The 24,413-nt window shown below is 43.2% G+C and overlaps 1 protein-coding gene across 3 annotated transcripts in view; it reads left to right on the forward strand.

The window, feature by feature from the left end:
- MDGA1 (MAM domain containing glycosylphosphatidylinositol anchor 1) overlaps positions 1-24,413 on the forward strand; it is a 465,137-nt gene that overhangs the window by 189,683 nt on the left and 251,041 nt on the right. For all 3 annotated transcript variants that reach the window (XR_013231840.1, XM_077342151.1, XM_077342142.1), the window contains exon 9: positions 15,231-15,500. Coding sequence is in view for 2 of the 3 variants with exons in the window: in XM_077342151.1 (XP_077198266.1) it covers positions 15,231-15,500 (270 nt within the window). In the remaining variant the exon portion in view is untranslated. The remainder of the gene's footprint in view (positions 1-15,230; positions 15,501-24,413) is intronic.

Here is a 24,413-nt window from a genome sequence, read left to right on the forward strand (position 1 = left end):
TGGCTAATGCCCCATCCTTTTGTCATATTCCCTGATGGCATAACCCAAACACCAGCCAGTTTGCTAAGATAGGCCACAAGCTTTCCAATACAGTTCAATTGTAACAATAACACCAGGTCCATATGATCTAATGCTTCTCTCCAATGATGCTTACACTTAACTCCTTGCTATATGCTTGGGACTTGGGAATCTTCAGCCTAGAGAAGAGGAGGTTGAGAGGGGACATCTTGTTTCCTTATGGGTTTGTGAGGTTGCCACTTAGAGAGAGGCAGGGAAAGGTTCCTGTTGGCAGCAGAGGATAAGACCTGCAGTAATGGGTTTAAACTACGTGGAGAACAGGGGGGAAATGTCACAGTCAGAGTAGTTCAGCAGTTCTTTAACTGCCTAAGGAGATGTGAGCTCCCTCTCATTGGCAGTCTTCAGTCAGAACCTGGACAGATACATATCCTGGATGGTTTTGAGTTATCCTGCATTGATCAAGAGGTTGGACTAGATGACCTGTATGGCCCCTTCCAACTCTTCAGTTCTCTTATTCTACTGTTAGACAGGGATCTGAGGGACCCAGGTTCAAATCCCCACCAAGGCTGGTGTCAGCATACCTTGTAGTAGGACACCTGCTGGGGCTCACAGTTTCTGGCAGGGCTCACTGTTGCAAAGCTTCCATCCACATGATGCCAGGAAAGGGCATCCAGGAGGTGTATGGTGTTGGCACTCCATATGGACACAATCATAGTGCATTAGCCAGCACCATTGGGGAAAGAACTATATGGTCAATGATTAGGGAAGGAAGGACACACATGCAGACATGGATATGTATGGGCTGCAAGGACAGCACAAGCAATGGGTCCTTGTGGTGGTCAGAGGCTTGGGGAAGCCCTGGAGGCCTTCCAAATATGCACCTAACCCTGATCCCCACTGTGCTATGAAACTTTCTGAGTGACCTTGTAGCCATATAACTGACTTCATTTACATGGTGGTTATGAGAATAAAACCTGAAAGAACAAGGTGTGTTCGTCTGAGCTTTCTGAAGGAAAGATGGTACTAGGTATATAGATTTTAGAGCTTATTTCAAGCAGTGGCTTGTTTGTATATTTGCTTATTTGTGCGCTAAGCTGGTTTCATTTAGCAAACTGCGATGAGTTAGGTAGACCTTCTGCACAGACTCACATAATCTAGGAGTATGATTAACCTGTTTCTGTAACAAATTATCACAGCCTAATTGAAAGCATATTAAAGGGGAAAATGTGGATCTGTTTGGAAACAAAGGGTTCTGGGAATCAACCCAGGGTTTAATTTTAGAATCTACATCTAGATATAATGTATACTCACTGCCTAATCTAGTAATTGCCTAACTACCTCCTGAGGTTAGAAAACTGATTGTGCCCCCTAATAGATAGATGAACAAAAATATTAAATGCTCTGTATGACCGTTTACGCACTGGAGGTTTCATGCCAGACTGTAGGCTGGAGTTTTAGTCGTGGCAGGTTGCCCCACCTCTTCCTGCAACCACACAGGGGAGTATTTGGTCCGGTGTGCCTCATCCGCCCCCGATTTGTGCTCCTGCACAGGAGCTGGGGCAGTGAAGTTCCCAGTGCATAAACGGTCTATGTGAGCTCAGATAACACACTCATAGAGGAATATGCCTCCCATACCTCTGCCAGTCTGGGGGTTCAAGGCAAAGCCTTTAAATATTTGCAGTCTTTCCTCCAAGATCGGGGACAGAGGGTGGCAGTAGAGGAGAGAACCTCCCAGTGGCAGGCCCTAGTATGCGGAGTTCCACAGGGATCTATTCTCCCCGCAATGTTATTTAATATCTACATTTGTCCCCTTGCCCAGTTGGTCTGGAGTTTCGGACTCAGTTGCCATTAGCATGTCAATGACACCCAACTATTTCTGTTGATGGGCAGCCACCTTTCTGTGCCCCCAGATTCCTTGGCCAAATGTCTGGAGGCTGTGGTGGACTGCCTAAAGTGGAGTGGGCTGAAGTTAGATTCAGCTAAAATAGAGGTTCTCTGACTGGGTCAGCATGCCAATGGGGATGTAGTGCAACTATCAGCTCTTGATGGTCAGGAGCCTGAGTGTGATTCTAGATGCTTCATAATCTGTGGATTATTAGCTACTGGTTAGATTCCAGATGAGGTTTAAGGTCTTGGTTCTTACCTTCAAGGCCATCCATGGCCTGGGCCTTGCTTATCTGAGGGACCTCTTGTCTCCATATGGGTTTGAATCTGTTGGTTGCCCCCAGTCCCCAGGAGGCATTTCTGGTGTTGGCCAGGGCCAGGACCTTTTCAGTCCTAGCCCCAACCTGGTGGAATGAGCTCCTGGAATTGTTGAGGGACCCTGACAGAGCTATCACAGTTCTGCAGGGCCAGCAAGATGGAGCTCTTCTGCCAGGCCAAGCCAAGAAGATTGGGTCCCTCCTTGTATAGGCCCTATGTGCCAAACATCTGGGCATGAGTTACCCCCTCAGGGTAGTGGCTGGGGCAGTGGTAGGGATTTGTTACTGGGTATGGGTGGGGAGGGGGAGGATATAAATGGGATCTGCTGCCAGTATTTGTATTTTAATTGCATTGTATTTTGTTGGGTTTTATGACTGTATGTAAACTGCCACAAGCCAGCAAGGCCTGGGAGTGGTGGTTAACAATAGCTAATATAAATAAATAAATAAATAAATAAATAATACATACATACATACATACATACATACATACATACATACATACATACATACATACATACATACATACATACGGAGGCCCAGGTCACAAATGTCACTCATCTGGCATGTTACCATCATTGCCAAGCATGAGAGTTTGCTCCTTACTTGTCAATGCCTGACTTAGCCACCATGATCCACACAATGGCCACCTCCAGATTAGACTTCTGTAACTTGCTCTATACAGGGCTTCCCTTGAAACTGCTCTGGAAGCTCCCAGCTGGTCCAGAATACAGCAGCTCAAGCCTTTATAGGATCCCAATGGAGATATTACACCTATGCTCTTCCAGCTGCACCTGCTCCAGACTAGTGAATGAATGATGTTGAAAATTCTGATTCTTACTTTTAAAGCCCTAAATAGTCTGGGTCCTTGTATCAATGGGATCCCCTATGCCTTGCAAAAAGACTTGTGATTGAGTAATCAAAATCTGCTCACGGTTCCTGGTACCAAAGAGGTAAAACTGGCCTTGACCAGGGCCAGGGCTTCTTTGGCCATGGCTGCAGCCTGGGGGAACACTCTTCCGAGCAAGATCAGGGCCCTCTGGGACTTAAACAGTCTGAGAGGGCTTGTAAGACAGAGCTGTTCTGCCAGATCTATGGCTGAGGCCAGAGAATATCAAACAGATGCTGGCCTCCCTGCTTGACAACCCATCCAGCCAACAAAAGCTGTCCAGCACAAAATCCATCCAACCCTCAGGAATGATTTTAAACTGGAAGAGGAAGCCTTTTTAAAAAACAATTTTAAAGCTTAAATTTATAATTGATTAATGTTTGTTATACGGTAAGAGCCTCTTGTGTCACAGAGTGGTAAGGCAACAGGCATGCAGTCTGAAAGCTCTGTCCATGAGGTAGGGAGTTTAATCCCAGCAGCCGGCTCAAGGTTGACTCAGCCTTCCATCCTTCCGAGGTCAGTAAAATGAGTACCCAGCTTGCTGGGGGGTAAACGGTAATGACTGGGGAAGGCACTGGCAAACCACCCCATATTGAGTCTGCCAAGAAACGCTAGAGGGCGTCACCCCAAGGGTCAGACATGACCCGGTGCTTGCACAGGGGATACCTTACCTTTACCTTTAATGTTTGTTATACATGCAATTTGTGTACTGACTGTTTTAAACCTGATGTTACCTGCCCTGAGCCAACTAGGGAAAGGTGGGATATTTAAATAAAATGATAACTATTTTTACTAGATTACCTTTCCCTTCCTCTTCTCCCAGTGTGCTGCTGATGCGGAAGTCTGTGGTGTCTCTACATCAGAGGTGTTTAAAATATTAAACAACTCTTGATGTAAAGACCAAATATTATTACCATTTGTGATGATGATGCTCCCCATTGTATCTGCATACTGCTCAGAAGTTGCCTCTTTCTAATAAGGATGCATACCTACACCAATAACTTTTGCAGAAACATGAGACATCCACTGAAGGTGGATAATTCTCAGTCTTATTCTAAAACTAGAGCCTTTAGTATCTAAAAGTGATGCAGCTCAGATTTTAATTCAGTGGGTAAGCCTTATCTATCAGAAGTTTGAGGAACATTACACTAATCAAATGATAAGTAGGAGGGGCTTATTTCTGTATTTGCATGTGCATGTTTTGGCTTCCTCTGCACCTGCTCCAGCTTTTCCATCTGATGTTTTTCAGTTAAGGGGACCAAGTGTGCTGAAACCTGAGACTTCAAGGTAGCTGAGACTTGGGAACATTGTGGCCGGGAGGGAAAATTTCGCTTTGTAGTGCCTTGTTAGCATGCTTTAATTGGGCACAGAGTCAGAGTTAAATTTCAGCTCTCAGCTGCTTCGAGAAGGGGTGTTTTGAGGAGGGGTAGCAAAGAGATCAAAATGAGCCCACCCAGGGTGGACTTTGTGAAGTAAAAACTGTGGTGTGATGGATTAGTCATTGCAGGGAATCAGAGAGAGGAAGCAAATCACTAAGTACTCCCTTCTTTCCTGAAGAACATTTGGCTAGTCATGTTAATTGCCTTAGGAGGTTGCAAGGGAAATGAGCTCTAAAGTCAAAGGCTATTCACAGTCTTCCTCTTCTCCTTCACTGAGAAATGGTAATGATCAGTGTTTTTTGACCCAGGCCCTAATCACAAAGTACATTGGTCAGCCAAAGTTAAACAGGACTACCAAGAGAGGAGGACAGGGAGCCTAAATCCACTCTGGAGCCTATCAAGCCAGTGTCATTCTACACTCAGCAAATTCATTTCAATTTTTTTTAATTAATGAAGTTCTGCACTGCAGCCATTAGTGTCACAAGGACAATAGAGCACAGTGAACAGCAGGAACATGACTATCTGCTTGCCACACCTTTCTGAGAACTTTATGGCAATGAGGCTTTTTGATAATGAGTTGCTAATAAAACCATCCACTCAATAAGCTATGGAACAAGACAAAACCATCAAGCTCAGCTGATGACTGATGCAATAATTGCCAGGCTGCAGTTCATAGCAAGGTTGTTTTCTCTGCGATTCTGTTTCCTTGTTCCTGTCTTTCTACCTGGCTCCATAATTTGGTCTGCTCAACCAGATATTGCAAAGGGGTAGCACTCTTAGCATGTTGGAGCAAAATAAAATAACTTTCCAATCTCTTCTTAGTTACTTTCCTTTTCTACACATTCTTTTGTTGTTTTCATTTCATAATCTCTCTCTCCATTTCTCTTTCCAGCATGGTGTAGTAGTTACAACAGCAGACTCTAATCTGGAGAACCTGGTTTGATTCCTCACTCCTCCACATGCAGCTAGCTGAGTGACCTTAGGCTAGTCACAGTTGTCTTGGGGCTGTTCTCACAATGCAGTTCTGTTAGAACTCTCTCTGCCCCAGCTACCTCCCAGGGTGTCTATTGTGGGGAGAAGAAGGGAAATATATTTGTAAGCCACTTTAGGACTCCTTCGGGTAGTGAAAAGTAAGGTACAAAAACTGTGCTCTTTTTCTCTACTAGGGGCCTGCCCCAACTGCTACACTCACAATTTTAACTGTAGTTTGAATAGTGAATGAGCAGCTCTTTCTTCTGCCAAGTAAGTTGCAGTATACATGATGAAACAACATCAATAGCAATCATCATTTTTTGGTCAACTGTAGGCTAAATGTCATAGGCCATCTTTCTTCCCATTGAGGACCCAAAGTGGCTTTAGTTGTTCTCCTCTCCTCTATTTTATCCTTACAACAACCCCTTGATGTCATATCATGAATTTGTCACCTAGCAACCTTCCATGTGCCAGACTGGAGATTTGAGTATTAGAAACAGATTGGTTAAAATGTCTCTTATTACATGTTGCCTATTATGGGGAAAACTTCTTCCAGGATATTCCAGTCCCTTCACTTTTGGCAGTGCACCTCCCACCACCATCTTTAACTGCTCCTGCGGAGCGGATAAAATAAAGCCCTAAGGGCTATTGGGGAGGAGTTAGGGCGGGCTCTGTCCGTGATAAAAACTCGGAGGGGCGAATCAGGAGCCACAAAGCGGCTCCTGATTCGCCCCTCCCAGTGCCACTCAAGGGCCAAGTGGCCAATGGGGAGGCACGCAAAGCACCTTCCAATTGACCCCTCACCAGGACAGACCAAAATTCCATTCACCCAGCCCAGTCTGGCTGCCAGTCTGCTCCTGACCACCGCAGGGAGAGGAGGTCAAGTAGGGCTGCCAAGGGGGATGAGAACACAGACTGCGCCAGTCCTTTTTGTCCCAAGGCTGTCCTAACTGTCAAGTCCAACTGTAAATTGCCTCAGAATCCTGACAGAGCTGGCAGGAGGCTGGAGAGTGCGCTCCTTCCCCCACCCCCCCTTCAGGCCTGCTGTGAAGGAGCCTCTGACAGCCCCTGACTGAGAGGAGGGAGGCCTTTTCCTTCAGAGAGCAACGCAGGGGTGCCTGAGGGTCTTCCTTTTGAGGGGGGGGGACTTTCCCATTCTGCCAAACAGTTGCCTGACAGGGAGGCCACAGAAAAGCCCCTTCTCACTTAAAATACTGCTCTGCCCGGAGGTTAGATACAGCCAAGCCATGTGTGTTTCTTCTTTGCAACTCTCTGCAGATTTGAGGTCACTGCACAGCATTATTCTGCAGAAGAAACTGGCTCTTTTGTCTCCTGTTTCATCTGCACAACAACTCTGTGCAGTAGGCCTCAAATCTTTCAATTCAACAACAACCTGTGTGGGAGGCCTTAAATGTTTCTTCTCTACCACAACCCTGTCCACAGTAGCCCTTTCTGCCTGAGGAGCTGATCTTTATACTCTGCAGGTGAGCTGTAATTCCAGGAGCTCTCCAGGCCCCACCTGGAGGTTGGCTACCCCTGGGATGGAAATATTCCTGGAGGCTTGGAGGTGGGACTTCAAAATCGTACAATGCCTCAGAGTCCAGCCTTCAAAGGAGCCATTTTTGCCTGCAGTTGGTAGGGAGTAGTGCAGGGGTGTCCCTCCTGGCCTATGGGTTATGGCCAGCCCTTACCGGCAACTGTTTGTATTCTGGGGTGCAGACAGGCAGACCAGCATTAGTCCTGTGAGTCTGGAAAGTGCAGGAAGATCTAAATAAATATTTACAGCCTGAAACTGTAAATAGAGAACAAGTAAATGTCTGGAGACACATGGTAAATGAAATATCTTATTGGCCTGGCAAATAACCTTGGCCTGGCAAATTAAAAAACAGTATAAAAAACCTTACTAAGGTCAAGACTGCTATGCACAGAGAGTCTTCCTCCTAGGGTTGCCAGCTTCCCTGTGAGGCTCACTACCCCACCTCCCTCATGGGGAGCCTGTTATGGGAAGATGATTGGAAAATGCTTTGAGACACTTGAGGCCTGCTGGGTCACTGCGGCCCATTCCCAATTCTCTCAGATCTCTCACAACCCCACATACCTCACAGGTTGACTATTGTGGAGAGACAAATGGAAAAGGTGTTTGTAAACTGCTTTGAGACTCCTTTGGGTAGTAAGCAATAGGGTACAGAAATCTGTTCTTCTAAGGAGCAACTATGAAAGAAGCATTGGGCACATAACATTTTATCAACAGTGAAAAAATGGAAAAGTAGGAACAGGGTGGACATGTGTATTAGGGCAGAGGGGCATTTCGGTGAATGTGGCCTAATTCACACAAGAAGGGAAATGACACAGAACTGGGAGGAATTGGTTGCCATGTAATCTTCTCCTAAGAAGAGTCTCCAGTTGATTTTCCCTTCACATATCTGAGGACATGGCTCTGGAAAGCTCATCGGTAACCACTATGCCAGAATTCCCAAAGGTCAGTCCTCTCCCACAATCAACGAATATTCCAAACCACAGGTTCTTGACACCCATATCTCCACACCCATATCCTCATTTGCCACCATGCCACCACAACCTCCCACACCACACACACATTCAACTCCATGCCCTTACAGACTGGACAACTCCTCCCCTTCCTCTTCCCACTGCCAAGCTCTAGCACCCGTTGTATTATTGGATACAACAGGCTTTGCCCCTAGTCCTCAGGTAATAAGCCTCTAACCCAATTATACTTACTTGGAAGTGCCCCAGTTAATTCAGTTGTGCTTTCTCCTTAGTATGCAATGTTTGTTTAGAATAGCAGCCTGAGTCAACATTTATTAGATCATGTGGCCCATCTCTTGGACTGGAGGCCAGAAAGCCCCTTAAAATCCTTTTAGCACTTCAGATATTGGGTGTGCCTGCCACTCTCTCTCCATGTCACTTTCCCCACACCATTCCTGAACTCATTTTTTTTTCATTCATATGTTCTGTCTTCTAGAACTGGACTCCGAAATAAATCATGAGTTTGTACTCCTAGACAAATATATATTAATTTGCAGGATGGCATCAGAAAAAATGGAAGGAAGGAACTTCCAGAATTATGAGTTAGCAGAGTTCTGTAGTTTTCAAATTTGCTTTAGTCAGTAGAAACAAGTAGATGAAATGAGCAAGGTTGCTACATGTTTACAGTAGAACCAATCCTAAATAATTTTTTTAAAGGAAAGAAAAAGAGTTGGGTAGTGAATGTGGCGGGAAGGAACAATGAAGAGCAGAAGCATGGTATATATCAGCCATATCAATTGTTGCTATGGGTAGATTTCTAGACTCCCCCCCCCCCACCAGTTTCTGGAAACTGGAAAAAGCCAAAGTTCATCTCATGAGGAGCAAGTCTATAAATACTTCACAGACTAGAAAATTGCTAAAGGTAAAGGTATCCCCTGTGCAAGTACTGGGTCATGTCTTACCCTTGTGGTGACGCCCTCCAGCGTTTTCATGGCAGACTCAATATGGGGTGGTTTGCCAGCGCCTTCCCCAAATTGCTACCTTTCTCCTAATTGCTGAACTATCCCCTCATTTGGGTTTTTTTCCTCATCCTCAGATGAATAGGATTCAGTTGTTAGTACACTGCCTGGAAACTCAGTAGAATGCTTTAAAGGCTCAGAGGCACTCAGCAAAAACTCCTGTGATATGTCAGAAGGGCATCCTTAATGGCTACTCCTGGCTGTTGTCAAATTCATGTAGAAATCAATATATATTGCTAGAGTCCCTGATGACTAGGAATGAATTGTGGGTGAAAACCAAGAATGGCCACAGTTGAATTCTGATATGCTGCAGCAGGATGTTTGTCTAAATGTGTTCTCAGCATGTTGTGACCTAGGCAAAATTAATCTGGGGAGAATGTTCATGTAAGTAAAATTTAATTTGAATGTTTAGAACCAAAAGTTCACTTTTGGACTCAGCAAAAACTGTAAAGTTACAAATCTTAGATGCCAGCACCTAATTTCTAGGGGGCAATCAGGCTGCCTGCATTTTGTCGAACTTTTGTTTAAAGCACCCAGAGCTGCTCTCGCCAAGCATTTGTTTGCTTCATTTAAAAGCGAGGTTTCTTCCTGCAAGCAAAATAGACCTTTAAAAGGGTATTAGAAGTTGGCCATGCTCCAGTGACCCTTATGTTTTGGAGCGTCATCACTGTTGAAGAATAAATCCAGAACCAGCCAATCTTGTAAAGCTAGGAAAGTGGAAGGTTACTGGAGGCTGAGTGCTGCATGTCTGGCACTTGACAATTCCTGCCCTTGTTTGCTTGGCTCTTGCCCTCATTGCCATGCGCTCAGTATTGCTTTTCCTGAAATAGATCTGCTCTGTGTGTATGTTTTCCTGTTGCCAAACTCTCTGGCCTGTTCTGTGCAACACTGATGCTGATGCATAAATTTTTACAAGGTGCAAAATGGAGTGGGACACACATAATGTTAGTTTATCAGTTTATTTGTTCCTGAAGAGCAGGTGAATGATTATAGTTTGTTACAGCAAAATTGCTTTACTGCTGAGGTGAACTGCTTTGCCCTCTGTTTTTGAAGTTGCAGGATACTAAGAAGTCAGGGAGAAGCACAGCATTGTTTGCTGAATACTGGCCACAGCTCTGACCTCTTCACCTCTTTCACAATTCCGCTTGCCACATTAGCAGGTTTATGGTTTAATTCATGAACTAGAGAAAACAGAAGAATTGATATCACTTGAATAGTGAAAAAGCTCACATGTGGGGTTCTGTGTCTCAGCATCAGAATATCCAGGCCACATAATTTGCATGTTACGCATATTGATAGTGAAGGAGCAAACTGAACAGATTAAAGCATACTCCCTTTATGTAAATTCTGATGGATACTTTATCCAAGCACCTGCCAAAATACCGGGAAGGATTCAAGCCAGCTAATGTTCTAGTATTTGAGATGGGGGTGATTCACAGAAGAATTCTTTGGGAGCTTGCTAGGCCTTATCTATCTCTTGGCAGCAGCCAGAACATCCACACTGGACACCTCCTCTTGTATGACTTAGTGTGGCCAGTGGGGCCTCACACTATTTCTGCAATAATAGAGAATCCTATGGCACCTCAGAGACCAACCCAGTTATTGTATCAGGAGCCCGCTTCTCTACAGACATCATTGCCCTGAAAGAGTATGCACTGAAAGAGGTGCCACAAAGTTTTTATTTTGATCTTGCCCAGTGTAAGAAATGAGTTGTAGACCTAGTCCAACTCCTTGTCTTAAAGCAAGAACCTTCACACACAAACCCAGCCAATAAGCAAACATGTGCATTTCCTTCTTACCTCTCATAATATTGGCAATAGCACCAAACAGCACTTTGAGGGAGCATGGTTTGGCCCCATCCATCTCTACAATAGTGGGGCAGCAGTTTGGCCCAGCAATCTGCTTGAATAAAACCATATATGCAAAACACCAAGGTGCCCACTCATGTCCTCATCCACATAGAAACATGTGCCCAGAAGATTGCTTGAACGAGTGAATGCCACCTCTTTGGATTGGAAAATAGTGATCAAATAGCAAAAGATTAACAGTGTAGTCCTAGAATTCTAAATCTTAGAAGAATGTAACTGCAGAAGGAACGTCACTCAGTTGTAGAGCCAATCTGAAGGATTGCAGAAGGATGCAGGTTCAGTCCCTGGAATCTCCAGTTTAAATAACATCTACTTGAGAACCTGGAGAGCCACTGTCAGTCTGAGTAGACAGTGTTGACTCTGATGAACCAAAAGTAAGACAGCTTCATGTTTAGGTTGCCACTGCACATCACAAAATACTTATAAATAGAATCATAGGGCAGACTGACTGACTGACAAAACAGAGGTACCCAGGGTTAGTAGAAAGACAGACTAGAAACTTGAGATCTCCCTTGTCTTGGATGGAGCTATATTCCCCTTGATACATGAGGATCTCAGCTTACTTGATAAAGTGGACACCCTAGATAATCAGCTTGTTGCTGTGTTTTGGAGTGCCTTTACCCAGCTTCAGCTGGTAGATCCGCTGCTCCTGTTCCTTCTTCAGTGTGATCTAGCCATATGATCAATGCCTTAGTTAAATCTAGACTGGACTACTGCATGTGCTTTACTTGAGGTACCCTTGAAGAGTGTTCAGAGGCTGCAGCAGATGCACAACGATGAGGCTAGACAGCTTGGGGTCAGTTACCGGAAGCATGCAGTCCCAATATTATAGGTGGCTTCCAGTCTGTTCCCAAGATCAATACAAGGTGGTGGTCTTGATCTTTAAAGCCTTACATGACTTGGGAGTCATGTCTGAGAGACTGTTGTCTCCCAAACATTCCTGCTCAGGAATAAGATCACAGTGAGAGGACACCCTAGATAATCAGCTTGTTGCTGTGTTTTGGAGTGCCTTTACCTGAATACCTTGTCCCATACATCGAATAAGCTTATTTGCTGGGTATGGAGCAGCCCCGCGATTATGAAAAAACCTTGTCAGGGAAGTATACCTGACTCCCTCACTTTTGACCTTTAGGAAGTACCTGAGACAGTTTTATTCATGACAGCATTTAATTAGTTTCAGTTTTTCTGCCTACTAGCAGTTTTAAATTATTGATTCTAAATGAATGGTTTTAATGCTTTTATTATGTTTTGATGTTTACATTGTATGCCACATTGAGCTCCTGTAAAGTAGAAAGATAACTAATAAATGTTTTAAATGAATAATATACTTGAGGGTCATTTACTGGAAGATGTAAGCGGACAGTGCAGTGAAAATATAATAGCACAATGTTTTTTTTGTTTTTGTTTTTCCAGTGAACTTTTTACTGGAAATACTGCAGCATACTCTTTTGTAGTACTTACCTTACCAACAACAGCAAAAGAGCATAGATTATTAGGAGATACTTTCCCTTTACAACCTGTGGCTAAGAGATCCCTGGATGCCTCTTTGAAAGCATTTTTTGTTCTTTTCTGAACACCGTAATTGCATGAAATGTGAGAGATTTCCCTGTTTTTTGAAAAAATATCAGTTCTATAACACCTCATTATTTTTACATTTTTGATTTTGTCACCTCAGTGGTTGCAATGAGCTTTTGCCCTTTGGAGGGAGCAGAGTTTAATTTATTGTTTAAAAATTCATACAGAAACCTCCCCCCCCCACACACACACACATGCACATACTCCATACTAGAAATCTTTTAGTCAAACAGAGCTTTTTTCATATTTGCACTGCATGCAAGAATTCAGCATCTGAAAATGTGGGGAGTACTCTGGTTTGCCTTTGGAATTGCATTGCTATTATGCTATCAAAAGCATAGAAGCATTGTTAAAGGAAAACTTTGAGAGTGATCCTGTTATAACAATCCTGCTGGAGCTGACTAAGAGTTCCTGTCTTCTAAGGTCATTTTCCCAGTTGCGACCAGTTTCTGGGGAATTCATGAGCAGGGCACAAAAGCAACTCTTCTTTCATTGCCCCCCCCCCTTACTGGCATTCAGAATTTGAAGGTGCATTTAAAAATCATGGCTAGTCCCCACCCATGGTCTGTGAATGTTGCCTAATCTCCTTAAATTTCCTGCCATGAGCTCAAATTTTCTTCCTTCTCAGTAACCAGCCTTTGAGATGTGGGGCATAATACAATAGAGTCTACCTGCCAAAGCAGCCATTTTCTTCACTGTACAGTGGAGATCAGTTATACAGTTATACTTCCAGGAGACTGCCAGGACCCACGTGGAGGTTAACAGCCATAATTGACTGGCTGCCTGACTGACTACAGTTGTTATGTCTTGTCTGTTAGGTTCCTTCTCATCAGACCAGCCAGCAACCTTGCTGAAGTTCTAAACTTTCCAACTATTTTCTGTAAGAAGCAGGGAAATTAGGCAGCAACTAGGGGTGTAGCTGACAGATCCATTGTGCTGGTTGTAATAAAAAAAACTTTCCGTAAACTGAGAAATGTAAACTTTCTGTAAACTGAGAGAAACCAAAAGCAAGTGGTGCCTGCTGAAGCACATCTAAAATAAGCTGACTGTGGCAATCCAGGTTGTAAAGCAAGATCAGCCCTGGGCTGGCTTTAAGTCATTTTACTGCAATGACAGCATCTGAGGCTGAAGGCCAGAATAAATGTTGGTTCTCAAAACAGTGATACTTGACAGAAGAAACACACCTCCACCTGTGAATAACCAGTATAACACTCAGAGTTTGGGACTGGAGAGACCTTCGTTCCTCTGTGAAGTTGACTGGCTGACCTTGGACTACTCATGGTCAGTCAAACTAACCTCCCTCACATGCTGCTATGAAACTACATTAGTGGAGGAGAGAACCATATATACCATCCTAGGTTTTGTAGAGGAAGGACATGACATACACACATACACACAAATACATGTGTCTAGATCAGTGGTTCTCAACCTTTCTAATGCTGCAACCCTTTAATACAGTTCCTCATGTTGTGGTGACCCCCCAACCATAAAATTAGGCAAGTGTTCTTTCACAGAAATTGAACCGAAACTGACCAATGGCATGAAGATACGTTGTTCATGATTGTATATAAACTGGCTTTCCCCCCCCCCCCCCAGGGTTTCTCAGTTCAGTTCTGCCTCTTGTCCCACCATGCCAATCTCGCTTTTTTCCACTGCTCCAGACAGACAAATGCTCTATCTTGATCTACCCGGCAAGGCTGTTGTGTGGATGGTGCCTCTCCCCCCAGCCAAGTTGCTTGCCCTGCTGTGACCTCTGTGAAAGGGTCGTTTGACTACCAAAGGGGTCCCAACCCCCAGGTTGAGAATCACTGGTCTAGATGCTACAGCACATATTTTCTCTTTATATGTACATATTATAAGAAGACCAGTGGTTCATAGAGATAATATTCAGAATTCAACTGATATGCAAATGATACATTTATATAGGTAAAGGTAAAGGTATTCCCTGTACAAGCACCGAGTCATGTCTGACCCTTGGGGTGATGCCCTCTAGCGTTTTCTTGGCAGACTCAATACAGCGTGGTTTGCCAGTGCCAGTACATTTATATACATTTATATCGCAGATGATAAACTGGAACTATTGGGGTTGTGGGGGTTTTTTTTGTTTGTTTTTGTTTTGTTTTTAGTTCTTGGTGTCAATAGCCTGTTAACTTTCACAGGAGAAAAACACTTCTAATTAAAACTAATAAAATGTGGAAATGAAAACATACAAATGTACAGTATGCATGATGGTAGAACCTAAGGCCAAAACAAGTATTATAAAGATCACAAACCTGTAATTTTGTAAAAGCTGCCTTCTGTATGCTACCATAGTTTGTGTTTGGGTTGCATATGGGGAAGGAAACTCTTCAAGCCTTGAGCAATTTTGTTCATCAAAACCAGACTTCCCACATTGTTATTGGCCTTTTAGATAGGATGGGTTTTTAAAAAGACACTTTAACCTACTTTGACCTTGCTACTCACAACATGAAGAGACCAGTTCTGATCAATTAAACCAAGCAGGGCTTGCAAGGTTCAATCTCCAAAGTGACTGCATTCTTGGATGATGTACCTTTATAGACTTCTGTTGGATCTCTTTGAGACTGCTAAAATTTCTAAACCTGTCTGAGCTCATAGAATAAGGTAGGGTAGAGTACAAGTAATAAAATTTGATTTATTTACATTATATCCTCCTTTTCTCACTGTGACTCAAGAAGGATTACATTGTTTAAGTCAATGCAATCAATAGGATGAAACTCCTAATAAGTAAAAAGAACTAGAATTGACACAGTGTTGGATACATCCATTTCTCTTCATATGTCGTTCTGTCATTTGTCCTCTAGTTCCCCCAGTGGTGGAGCCTGTTTCCCTAGATATCCGGCAAGCCTTGGGCCGTAGTGTCACCCTTCGTTGCACCATGCTGAAGGGGAGCCCTATGAAAGTGGCTACAGCTGTCTGGAGAATCAACGGTAGTCTGCTGACTGTGCCTCCTGTAGAGCAACAGGAATACTCTGAATATAAACTGGACAATGTGAGCCGGGAGACTAGTGGCAATTACGAATGCAGCATCTCCAATGACGTTGGAGTGGCAACCTGCCTCTTCCAGGTATCTGGTAAGTCCTGCAAGTAATGCTCACTTTATCCTGTTTAGTGGATTTTTTGTTGTGATTAAAACTGGTTGGTAAAATGGAAGTTGTGTTGACATAATTGAAATTGGTGGAATTACTTGTGGGCAGCTTCTTCATACAAACAGCTTCCATGTGATTTCGTATGTACTGGAGAGAGTCCTTTGCAGAATACCAGGTGCATGGAATGATGTCAATTCATAATCCAGCCCTCCTTTGTATTTAGGACTAACAAAAGATACTACTGACTTACAACACTTTGGACAAGCTGGTATTTGTTTTACATGGTCTTTATTGCTAGCTAGATTAATGTGTCTATTTGTTTAATCCCCAAATGGGATGATGCATTCATTCAGACTTATTGACATTCTAAGAGAAAGGTATTTTGTTTTTCTTTAAGAAAAGAACACTTCATTAGTTGATTGTACTATTCCTGATTCTTTGCTTGTTGCTTATTATTGTTGCACGGGCCTCAAAAAGGTAGTCTAGAAAATTCATAAATAATAATAATATTATTATACAATGGAGATACTCTGAAGAACAAGAAGCTGTGAAGAAATCTAAACTCAGACAATTTGGGGGAAGAAGTTTGGGACAAAATTGGGAACCACTGCCAGTTTTCTACTGTCAAATCAGATCTCTGTTAAAATTGTCAGCAAAGGTGGTAGCTTAATTAATTGCTTTTGTGGTTTCTAAGGGTACAACCATATGGTGACTTTGAAGAAGGGACAAGATATACCTTCACAGTATCTCCAATCCAGCATTCCTCACTTCTCTTTCATTTTATTCTGATTCCCACTTGACCATATTGAAGGCAGCAGCGATGAGGAACCAGAACAGGCCATGCAGTAATACAACTAGCCCACTTGCAGGGAGGGGAGATATACAAATCTAATCTAATAAATATTAAGTTAGAGACCAAGCAATTCCTTAAAATGAATGGGTTGTAATCTTGATTTTGCCCTCTGCACTCTTCTGAAATAGTTCTTGGCACAGTTTTAAGCACCCTCTTGTCAAATTCAGGACTTCTTCTCAGTCATCTTTGCTCTGTAATGACTCTGACACTATCAAATATATTCTCCATTCTCTTTCCTGCTTTGCACTTCTAGCACATCTGCCTCTAGTTGACTTTCAATTATATCTTCTTTATCTTCTTATTAATTCTTCCTTATGTCTGCTACTGGCAGTTGAGGTTGCACAGAAATTTGGTCCCCTGCTTTTCTGTCTTACATGATGTGATTCATAGAAATAGATTGGGATAGTTTTCTTCTTCTGGCAACTTTCAAACCTATTTTTCTATCCTTTTGCCCAGCACCGCATCTTTTAATTTACAATGAAATTCTATGCATGTGTACATAAAAGTAAATTATATTGTATTCAATAGGACTAATTCCCAGTTGTGTTTAGGACTGCAACCTTATTTCCACAGTTGTATTCAAAGAGTTAGATGGTGAAATGGTTCCTTCTCCCATTTGCACCCAGAAGATCTTTGAACTGTTTACATTTGGCACAGTTTATAGAACTGGAAGTTTGGACAGGAGTAAAGTGTGGAAAGAATAAATGTTGCAGGAAGAGGAAAACCTAAAGGCTCTGTCCTACAATGAAGTGGGGATGGAGGATGTATTGAATATTCAGAAGAACGGATCAGACAAGTTTCAGGGAATGTTGTAGAGCCAAAATCATCACCAGTAAACTTATGTTAGATAAATTATACAGTTCTCAATATGCTAATTTTCTGTGCCAAGTGAACAACAGGCAGGAGACCAGGAAGCATTTGCAACACAGTGACATCACTTCCACAAAAACCCAGAAGTGACATTGCACCTCTCTAATTATCGCTGGAAATTCTATAATAAAATCATAGCGTTTCCAGCAATTCCTAGAGAGTACTGATTTCACCAGAAAAACCCAGAAGTCACACAATTGACCTAAGGCCATTGGGGGTGGGGGTGCCAGCAGGAAATTGGACCACTGAAGGCCTGCTTATTATATGATAGAGAAGGGTTTGTTTTTTTTTAAATGAGGGAGCAATCATTTCTCCTCTTCCAGGTACAGACAGCCTGAAATGGTATCATCCAATAATAACTCCTTTACATTGGCACCCAGATCATATAGCTCACCTTTTAGTTACAAGGGGCTTGCCATTCAAAATGCTCAGTCTGCTTGTGAAGATTTTCGCCTGCTTTGTTGTGAGGCTACACTAAGCAAAAGTTGAAATGGTGAACTAAAACTTCTGCAATTTATGGCTTTAATTTCATAGCTTCACAGTTCTTAAAGGGTAATAAATCTAATTCCAGTTGACCATTTTCAACTTGAAAATGCATGCACCCTGTTGGTGAGTCCCCCCACTAGTTGGTTTGCCTCTTCCATGCAATGGTCACCTCTAGACTAGACTTCTGGAACTCGCTCGCTGCCCTTAACCTTAATCTGGAAACTGCAACTGGTCCAGAAAGCTGCAGCCAGGGTCCTCACAGAAACACCATGGAGGTTCCACATTCAGCCCATCCTTCAACAACTGCACTGGCTTCCAGTCGAAATCCACATCAGGCTTAAGGTTCTGTTAATCACCTTTAAGGCCATCCACATTCTGGGCCCAGTGTACCTGACGGAACACCTCTCTGCCTACACCCCTCAAAGAGCCTTGCACTCTGCTACTACCAACTCCCTGGTGATCCCTGGCCCCAAGGAAGCTCACTTGACCTCAAACAGGGCCAGAGCTTTTTCCATCCTGGCCTCTACCTGGTGGAACAAGCTCTCTAGCAGAGCTTAAACAATTCTGCAGGCCTTGCAAAGGAGAGCTCTTCCATCAGGCATTTGGTTGAGGTCAACCTGAATACAATCACCTCCCATTAGCCCCTGCCACCCCATCCCATGTAAACCACCACCAATATGACCATCCCATGGGACCATCAGTATGTTACAGTGAAATGGATGTTTTTATCATGTTTGTTCCATTCTTATATTGTTCTGCTGTTATGACTGTATTGATATTGTTCTATTTACTATGTTATTTGTACTGTTTTTCTCCAGTTACTCTATTTTTAAACTCTGTGTTTGTAGATGGTGGCATCCCACAGATGATCAAGCTTACCCTATCTCATTTCCTCCTCTGCCTTCTACTACCTTTTTCCTCTTCCACACTGGGTTAGATTCAACCACCCTCCAATGAGTCTTCCTCCAACTTACATAGTTTTCCCACAAACAGAAAATTAACTTAAGAAGAATAACTTAAATGGGAGGAAGCCCTTTAGGCTGAAGGAAGGCTTCAAACTCTGATCAGTGGACTGGTAGGACAGATCCTTCCACTTACCATCACTGGGGAAGATATAATGTTTATCTTCATATTATGAGCTTCCCAAGCTTGTACTTCAAAGGGATGAATCATTCAATACATCTTTATTCTCGTATCCTGCCCCTCCTGGTAGCTCAGGGCATAACAACATGAGTTAAATCAACCAGAATTGTATAAAAAACAGCATAATCATTAAAACATTTATACATCATCAGCCCCATTCAGTAGAACTTGGGAGGGGGGCTTCCAGATCCTTCTTGGGGAAATAGATCTTCTTTCTATTCCTGCAGTGAGGCCAGGACTTATTTTTGTTCCATTGGGCCTCAACCATAGGCCTTGTGGAACAGTTCTGTCTTGCAGGCCCTGTGGAACTGGTTCAGGTTCCACAGGGCCCTGAACTCTTTTGACAGAGCCTTACACCAGGCCAGGGCCAAGGCTGAGAAGGCCCTGGCTTAAAGAGAGCCAGTTTGGTGTAGTGGTTAGGAGTGCGGACTTGTAATCTGGCATGCCAGGTTCGATTCTGCACTCCTCCACATGCATCCAGCTGGGTGACCTTGGGCTCGCCACAGCACTGATAAAACTGTTCTGACCGGGCAGTGATATCAGTGCTCTCTCAGCCTCACCCACCCCACAGGGTGTCTGTTGTGGGGGGAGGAATGGGAAGGCGACTGTAAGCCGCTTTGAGCCTCCTTCGGGTAGGGAAAAGCGGCATATAAGAACCAACTCTTCTTCTTCTTCTTCTTCTAAACCAATCTCACCTCTTTTGGGCCAGGTATCCCAAACAGGTTTGGGGCTGATGACCTCAATTTAGTGAGAAATGCATATCCATGGAATACGCAGAACCCTCTTCTGTCCAGTGGGTTACTGTAGCTGAAGTACAGAGATATAATCCAGCCAACATCCATTTTAGGGTATTACTCCTCATATACAGAAGGATAAATGCATGGGGATTGCACAGGGACTATTGAACAACCATTTGCTTCTTCCCTCATGTTGAGAAATGTTCCATGGGTGACTTAAATGTCTAGGAAGAAAACAATAAAGGAACCAATATAGTTGATTATTAAATCACAGACATGGGATCCTCCATCTTGGGAATGAATTAATGTTAAAAATTTGATATTATGCAAGATAATGATTCTCATCTGTTCTAATTTTATTTCTGAATCTCTTATGAAATTTGACTTCACAGTCAATACAAGTTGAATAAGCAACAATTAGTCTCCAAGGTGGTCTGAATCTCTGGCACACTCAGAAATGTAAGTCGATAAAAATAATAAGAAAAAAGGGGCTCAGAAATAAACATCAATATTAGCATTCTGAGTTAATAAAAATAAACATTGAATCATTCCCATTTAATTATAGCTGAAAAGAATGGCTGAGCCAGTAATTGGAGTGGGATGAAGTGGAATGGAAAAAAATAGGGGCACTTTGGGAATGAGGCATGGCAGTGTTTTGGTCTCCTTCCAGTTGTGTGGTTGCTCTGGCTTTTGGTCTGTCAAATCTTTGCAAACAAAAGATGTGTGTAACAAAAGAAATCTGTGTTCTGAGCAGTGGGGCTGATTTGATGGAGTACACTGCAAAGGCAGACCATGGAATTGATCTTAATCTAACAACAGTTCATTCGTTTCAAACCACCATTTCTTCAGATCTCGAAAGCAGTAAATAAGTACTGCTTCTTGGCTTCTCGTGTGTGAGATGATTAATGTTAATACTGCCTGTATTATGGAAGGCTGTTGTTTCAGTCAACAGTTATATACTGTAACTAAAGTTACTCTCTGTTTTCCACAGAATGTTCAGGATGCCTCTTGATTCCACCCCAACCCACCCCTCTGCCCCACTAATTCTCAACTATCCAAGTTCATTCTGCACTCCCTTCTGCAGTTCATGCTGCTGTCCTTTCAGCCTAATTGTCAAGCTTTGTTGAATGCCTGACTTACCTTCTGCCTCTCTGACATCTCAAACACCTATCTTCATCCTTGCTGATTTCAACATCTATGTTGACAGACCATCTCACATAGGGTCAGACTCTGACCTCCATCTATTTTCCTAACCTCCTCCAATCCCCCTGATTTCATATAGTTGGTACTTTAGAGGCCACTGTGTGAGATAGATAGACCACTGGTCTGATTCAGCAGGGGGCCTTCTTATGACCTTAATTGTTTATTTTATGTTTCATGGACTAGATGAAATAGGCTTGAGTTGAGATAAACTTATGCCAGAACAAAAATTATTAGTTTTTAAGACTTCACACAACTTTTGTTCCTGCTGCCATAGTCCAATACTACCGCTCTTCTGGGTGTTGTCACCTTTAAGCTGACTCTACTACTCACTGCCTTGGGCATATTCTTGATCTTGATTTTACAAACAATTGCTCTGCCTCTACCCTCTGTTCTCTGGAATACCCTGTGTTGGTCACTTTAGCCCCTTTGGTATTATACATAGACTTTCTTCACCTGACTGTGTCTCTTGTTTTGGTTGTTTATTATTATTATTATTATTTAGATTTAGATTTAGATTTAGATTTGTTACTCGCCTCTCCCCAGAAGCTTGAGGTGAGTTACAGTAGATAAAAACTCCCAATAAAAACACCATACAATAAAATCACAAAAAACATAAGCATAGTCAATACAGTAAACCAAGATGCGGCAAAAACTAATAAGCCTAAACTAACCCCCCTCTGATACCCATCCTAAGTGGGTGGGTATTAAATTTTTATACTGCCCAAGGGCTCAGCAGTTTCCATAATATTAAAGTACATTCAAACATAGTCTTGTAATATATTAAATTTAAAATTATTAAAATTATTTAAAAGCAGCATGTAGTTTGTGATATGCATCCCTTAATTCAGTGGTCTACCATGAATCTGGCAACCCTAGGGGGTATACCTAGTGCTTAATTTCTCATATTATCTTTACAACAATCCTGTGAAGAAGCATAAGCTGAGAGAGTGTGACTGGCCCAATGTCTTAGAGAGCATCACAGAAGTGGAGGGGTTTGTGGCTAGCTCTCTCAGATCCATTTGTGGCACCTATACTGCACAATACACTGGATATTCCAGAACTCAGGAGCCAGAAGGGCCTGTTTTGAATAAAACATTGGAATAAAAGTTGCTTGCTTTATATTTTTCATTCAGAGGTTTATGACATTCACATTTTATGTTCAGACTAGCATGCTGCCTGTCTCCTGATGAATGCTGGAGATGGACATTTGTTGTAGACACTCATGAGGGAACCATGGGTGGTTGTGGCTCCCCAGCATGTATCCACTGCCTCTTCATCATGTGCTTGAAGACAGATATTGCTTGTCCAGTATTAGAGTATCCACTGAGAGTCACAGCAAGCATAGAGTAATTAGAGGGGCAGTCTAGGACCTGAAAGATCCTTGTTGCGATCCCTATTGAGCCAGGCAGCTCACCTGGGCAATTCTCAGTTACACTTACCTTGGTAGGAGGTTAAAATGGGTACAGGAGAACCTTTGTATGCTGCTCTGAGCTTCTTGTAGGAAAGTAAGGATAAAAATGTAATTCTGTAATACTACACGCATGGCAAGCTTCACTGTTACACAGTGAGTCAATAAGCCTTTAGATTCTTGCATGGTGTTGCCAACTTTGCATTTAGAATTTCTCGGAGATTTGGGGGTGGAGCCTAGGGAAGATGAGATTTGGGGAGGGGAGGGATCTCAACAGGGTATAAAAGCCACACAAAGCACCTATTTTCTCCAGGGGAACTGATCATTGTTGCCTGAAGATCAGTAGTAGTAGATCATGAGCTCCTAGCTCACCGCCTTGCTGATGTCGGGATATGAGGGACAGCCGTTAAATGGCTGATCTCCTTTCTTTGGGATCATGGACAGAGGGTAGCAGTAGGAGAGAACCAATCCTATTTAACATCTTTATGCACCCTCTTGCCCAGCTGGGGTGCCATCAGTACACCAATGAAACCCAGCTTTTCTTCATGATGGATGGCCACCCTGACTCCCCCCCCCCCCCGACTCATTAGCCAGATGTCTGGAAGCAGTGATGGGCTGGCTCCAGCAGAGCCATCTGAAGCTTAATCCTTCAAAGACGGAGGTCCTGTGGTTTGGTAGGAAAGGTCCAGGCAAGGAAGTGTGACTGCCCTGCCTGGATGGGGTGCAACTGTTAGTTGCACCCTTAGTCAGGAACCTGGGTGTGATCTCTCTCTCCATGGAGGAGCAGGTCACCAGTATAGCACAGCTAGCGTTCTTCCACCTATGCCAAACTAAACTACTAGCCCCCTTCCTGGCCCCAGAAGACCTAGCCACAGTGATCCAGGCAATAGTCACTTCTTGGCTGGATTTCTTCAACTCACTCTATGCAGGCCTACCCTTATCTCTGATCTGGAAACTTCAACTGGTTCAGAATGCAGCAGCCAGGGTCCTTACAGGAACACCTTGGAGGGCCCATATCCGGCCCATACTCCAACAGCTGTACTGTCTATGAGTTGACTAGCGGATCAGGCTTAAGGTTCTGGTAATCACCTTCAAGGTCATACATGGCTTGGGCCCTGAGTAGGTGAGAAATCGCCTCTCTTCCTATGCCCTCAAAAAACCACTATGCTGTATCAATGCCAGTAAAATGATGATCCCTGGCCCCAGGGAACCTCATCTGTCATAGACCAGAACCAGGGTTTTCTCAGTCTTGGTCCTCACCTGGTGTAATGAGCTCCCAGTTGTCATCAGGGCCCTGCTAGAGCTAAAACAATTATGCAGGGCCTGCAAAAGGGAACTCTTCCACCAGGCTTTCAGCCAAGACAAGTGAAACAAGCCATCAGCCAGAGCCCAGCCCCCCCCCCCACACACACCGTCAACTGCACCCAGAATGGAAAAATGGAGCCAAAGTGCAGTAAAAACTAAGTTGTTGAGTGCTGAATGTTGAATGTTATACATTTATAAACTATTTTATTCAATGCAGGTTTTCATTTAAGAAGTAATATATTTAAGCCAAGATGTTGATGTATGTATTATTTGTGAGAGTTCTAATATAAACCACCCTGAGCCAAAAGGGTAGGCAGTATATAAATATAATCCATGGAGAGTGGTGGAATATAAAAATAAACAAACAAACAAACAAATAAATAAATAAATAGGAACTTCCCAGGGCTCACCTAGAGGCTGCTAGCCCTTCTAACTTAATAATTGTGTTTATTTAGTGCATTTTAATCTCACCCTTCCTCCAAGGAACTCAGGGCAGTGTACACTACTGTCTGCTCCTCCATTTCATCCTCAAAACAATGCTGTAAACCACATCAGGCTGAGAGAGAGTGAATAGCCTCTGTCTACCCAGCAAGTGGATTTGAACCTGGGTCTCCCAGATCCTAATCCAACACTCTGACTACTGCTGGCTGTATTCATTATACTCAGCCCATTTATACATTCCCCATTTAAATTCAGTGTAGGGTTTTTTGGGCAGTGGGATATATTTTACATATGCAGCGAGAAAGGTAACTGCCTCAGACATTGCAGGGACAGTGTCACCTTTTAAAGCCATCCATTTTTTCCCATGCATTTCATCCATGTTCCTCATCAGTGGTTGCTTCCTTATCTTTTCCTTCTTAATGTCTATTTCCCCAGCTGACCTCAGAATCTTC

Source organism: Paroedura picta, chromosome 1, assembly GCF_049243985.1.
Source record: "Paroedura picta isolate Pp20150507F chromosome 1, Ppicta_v3.0, whole genome shotgun sequence".
Lineage (NCBI taxonomy): Eukaryota > Metazoa > Chordata > Lepidosauria > Squamata > Gekkonidae > Paroedura > Paroedura picta.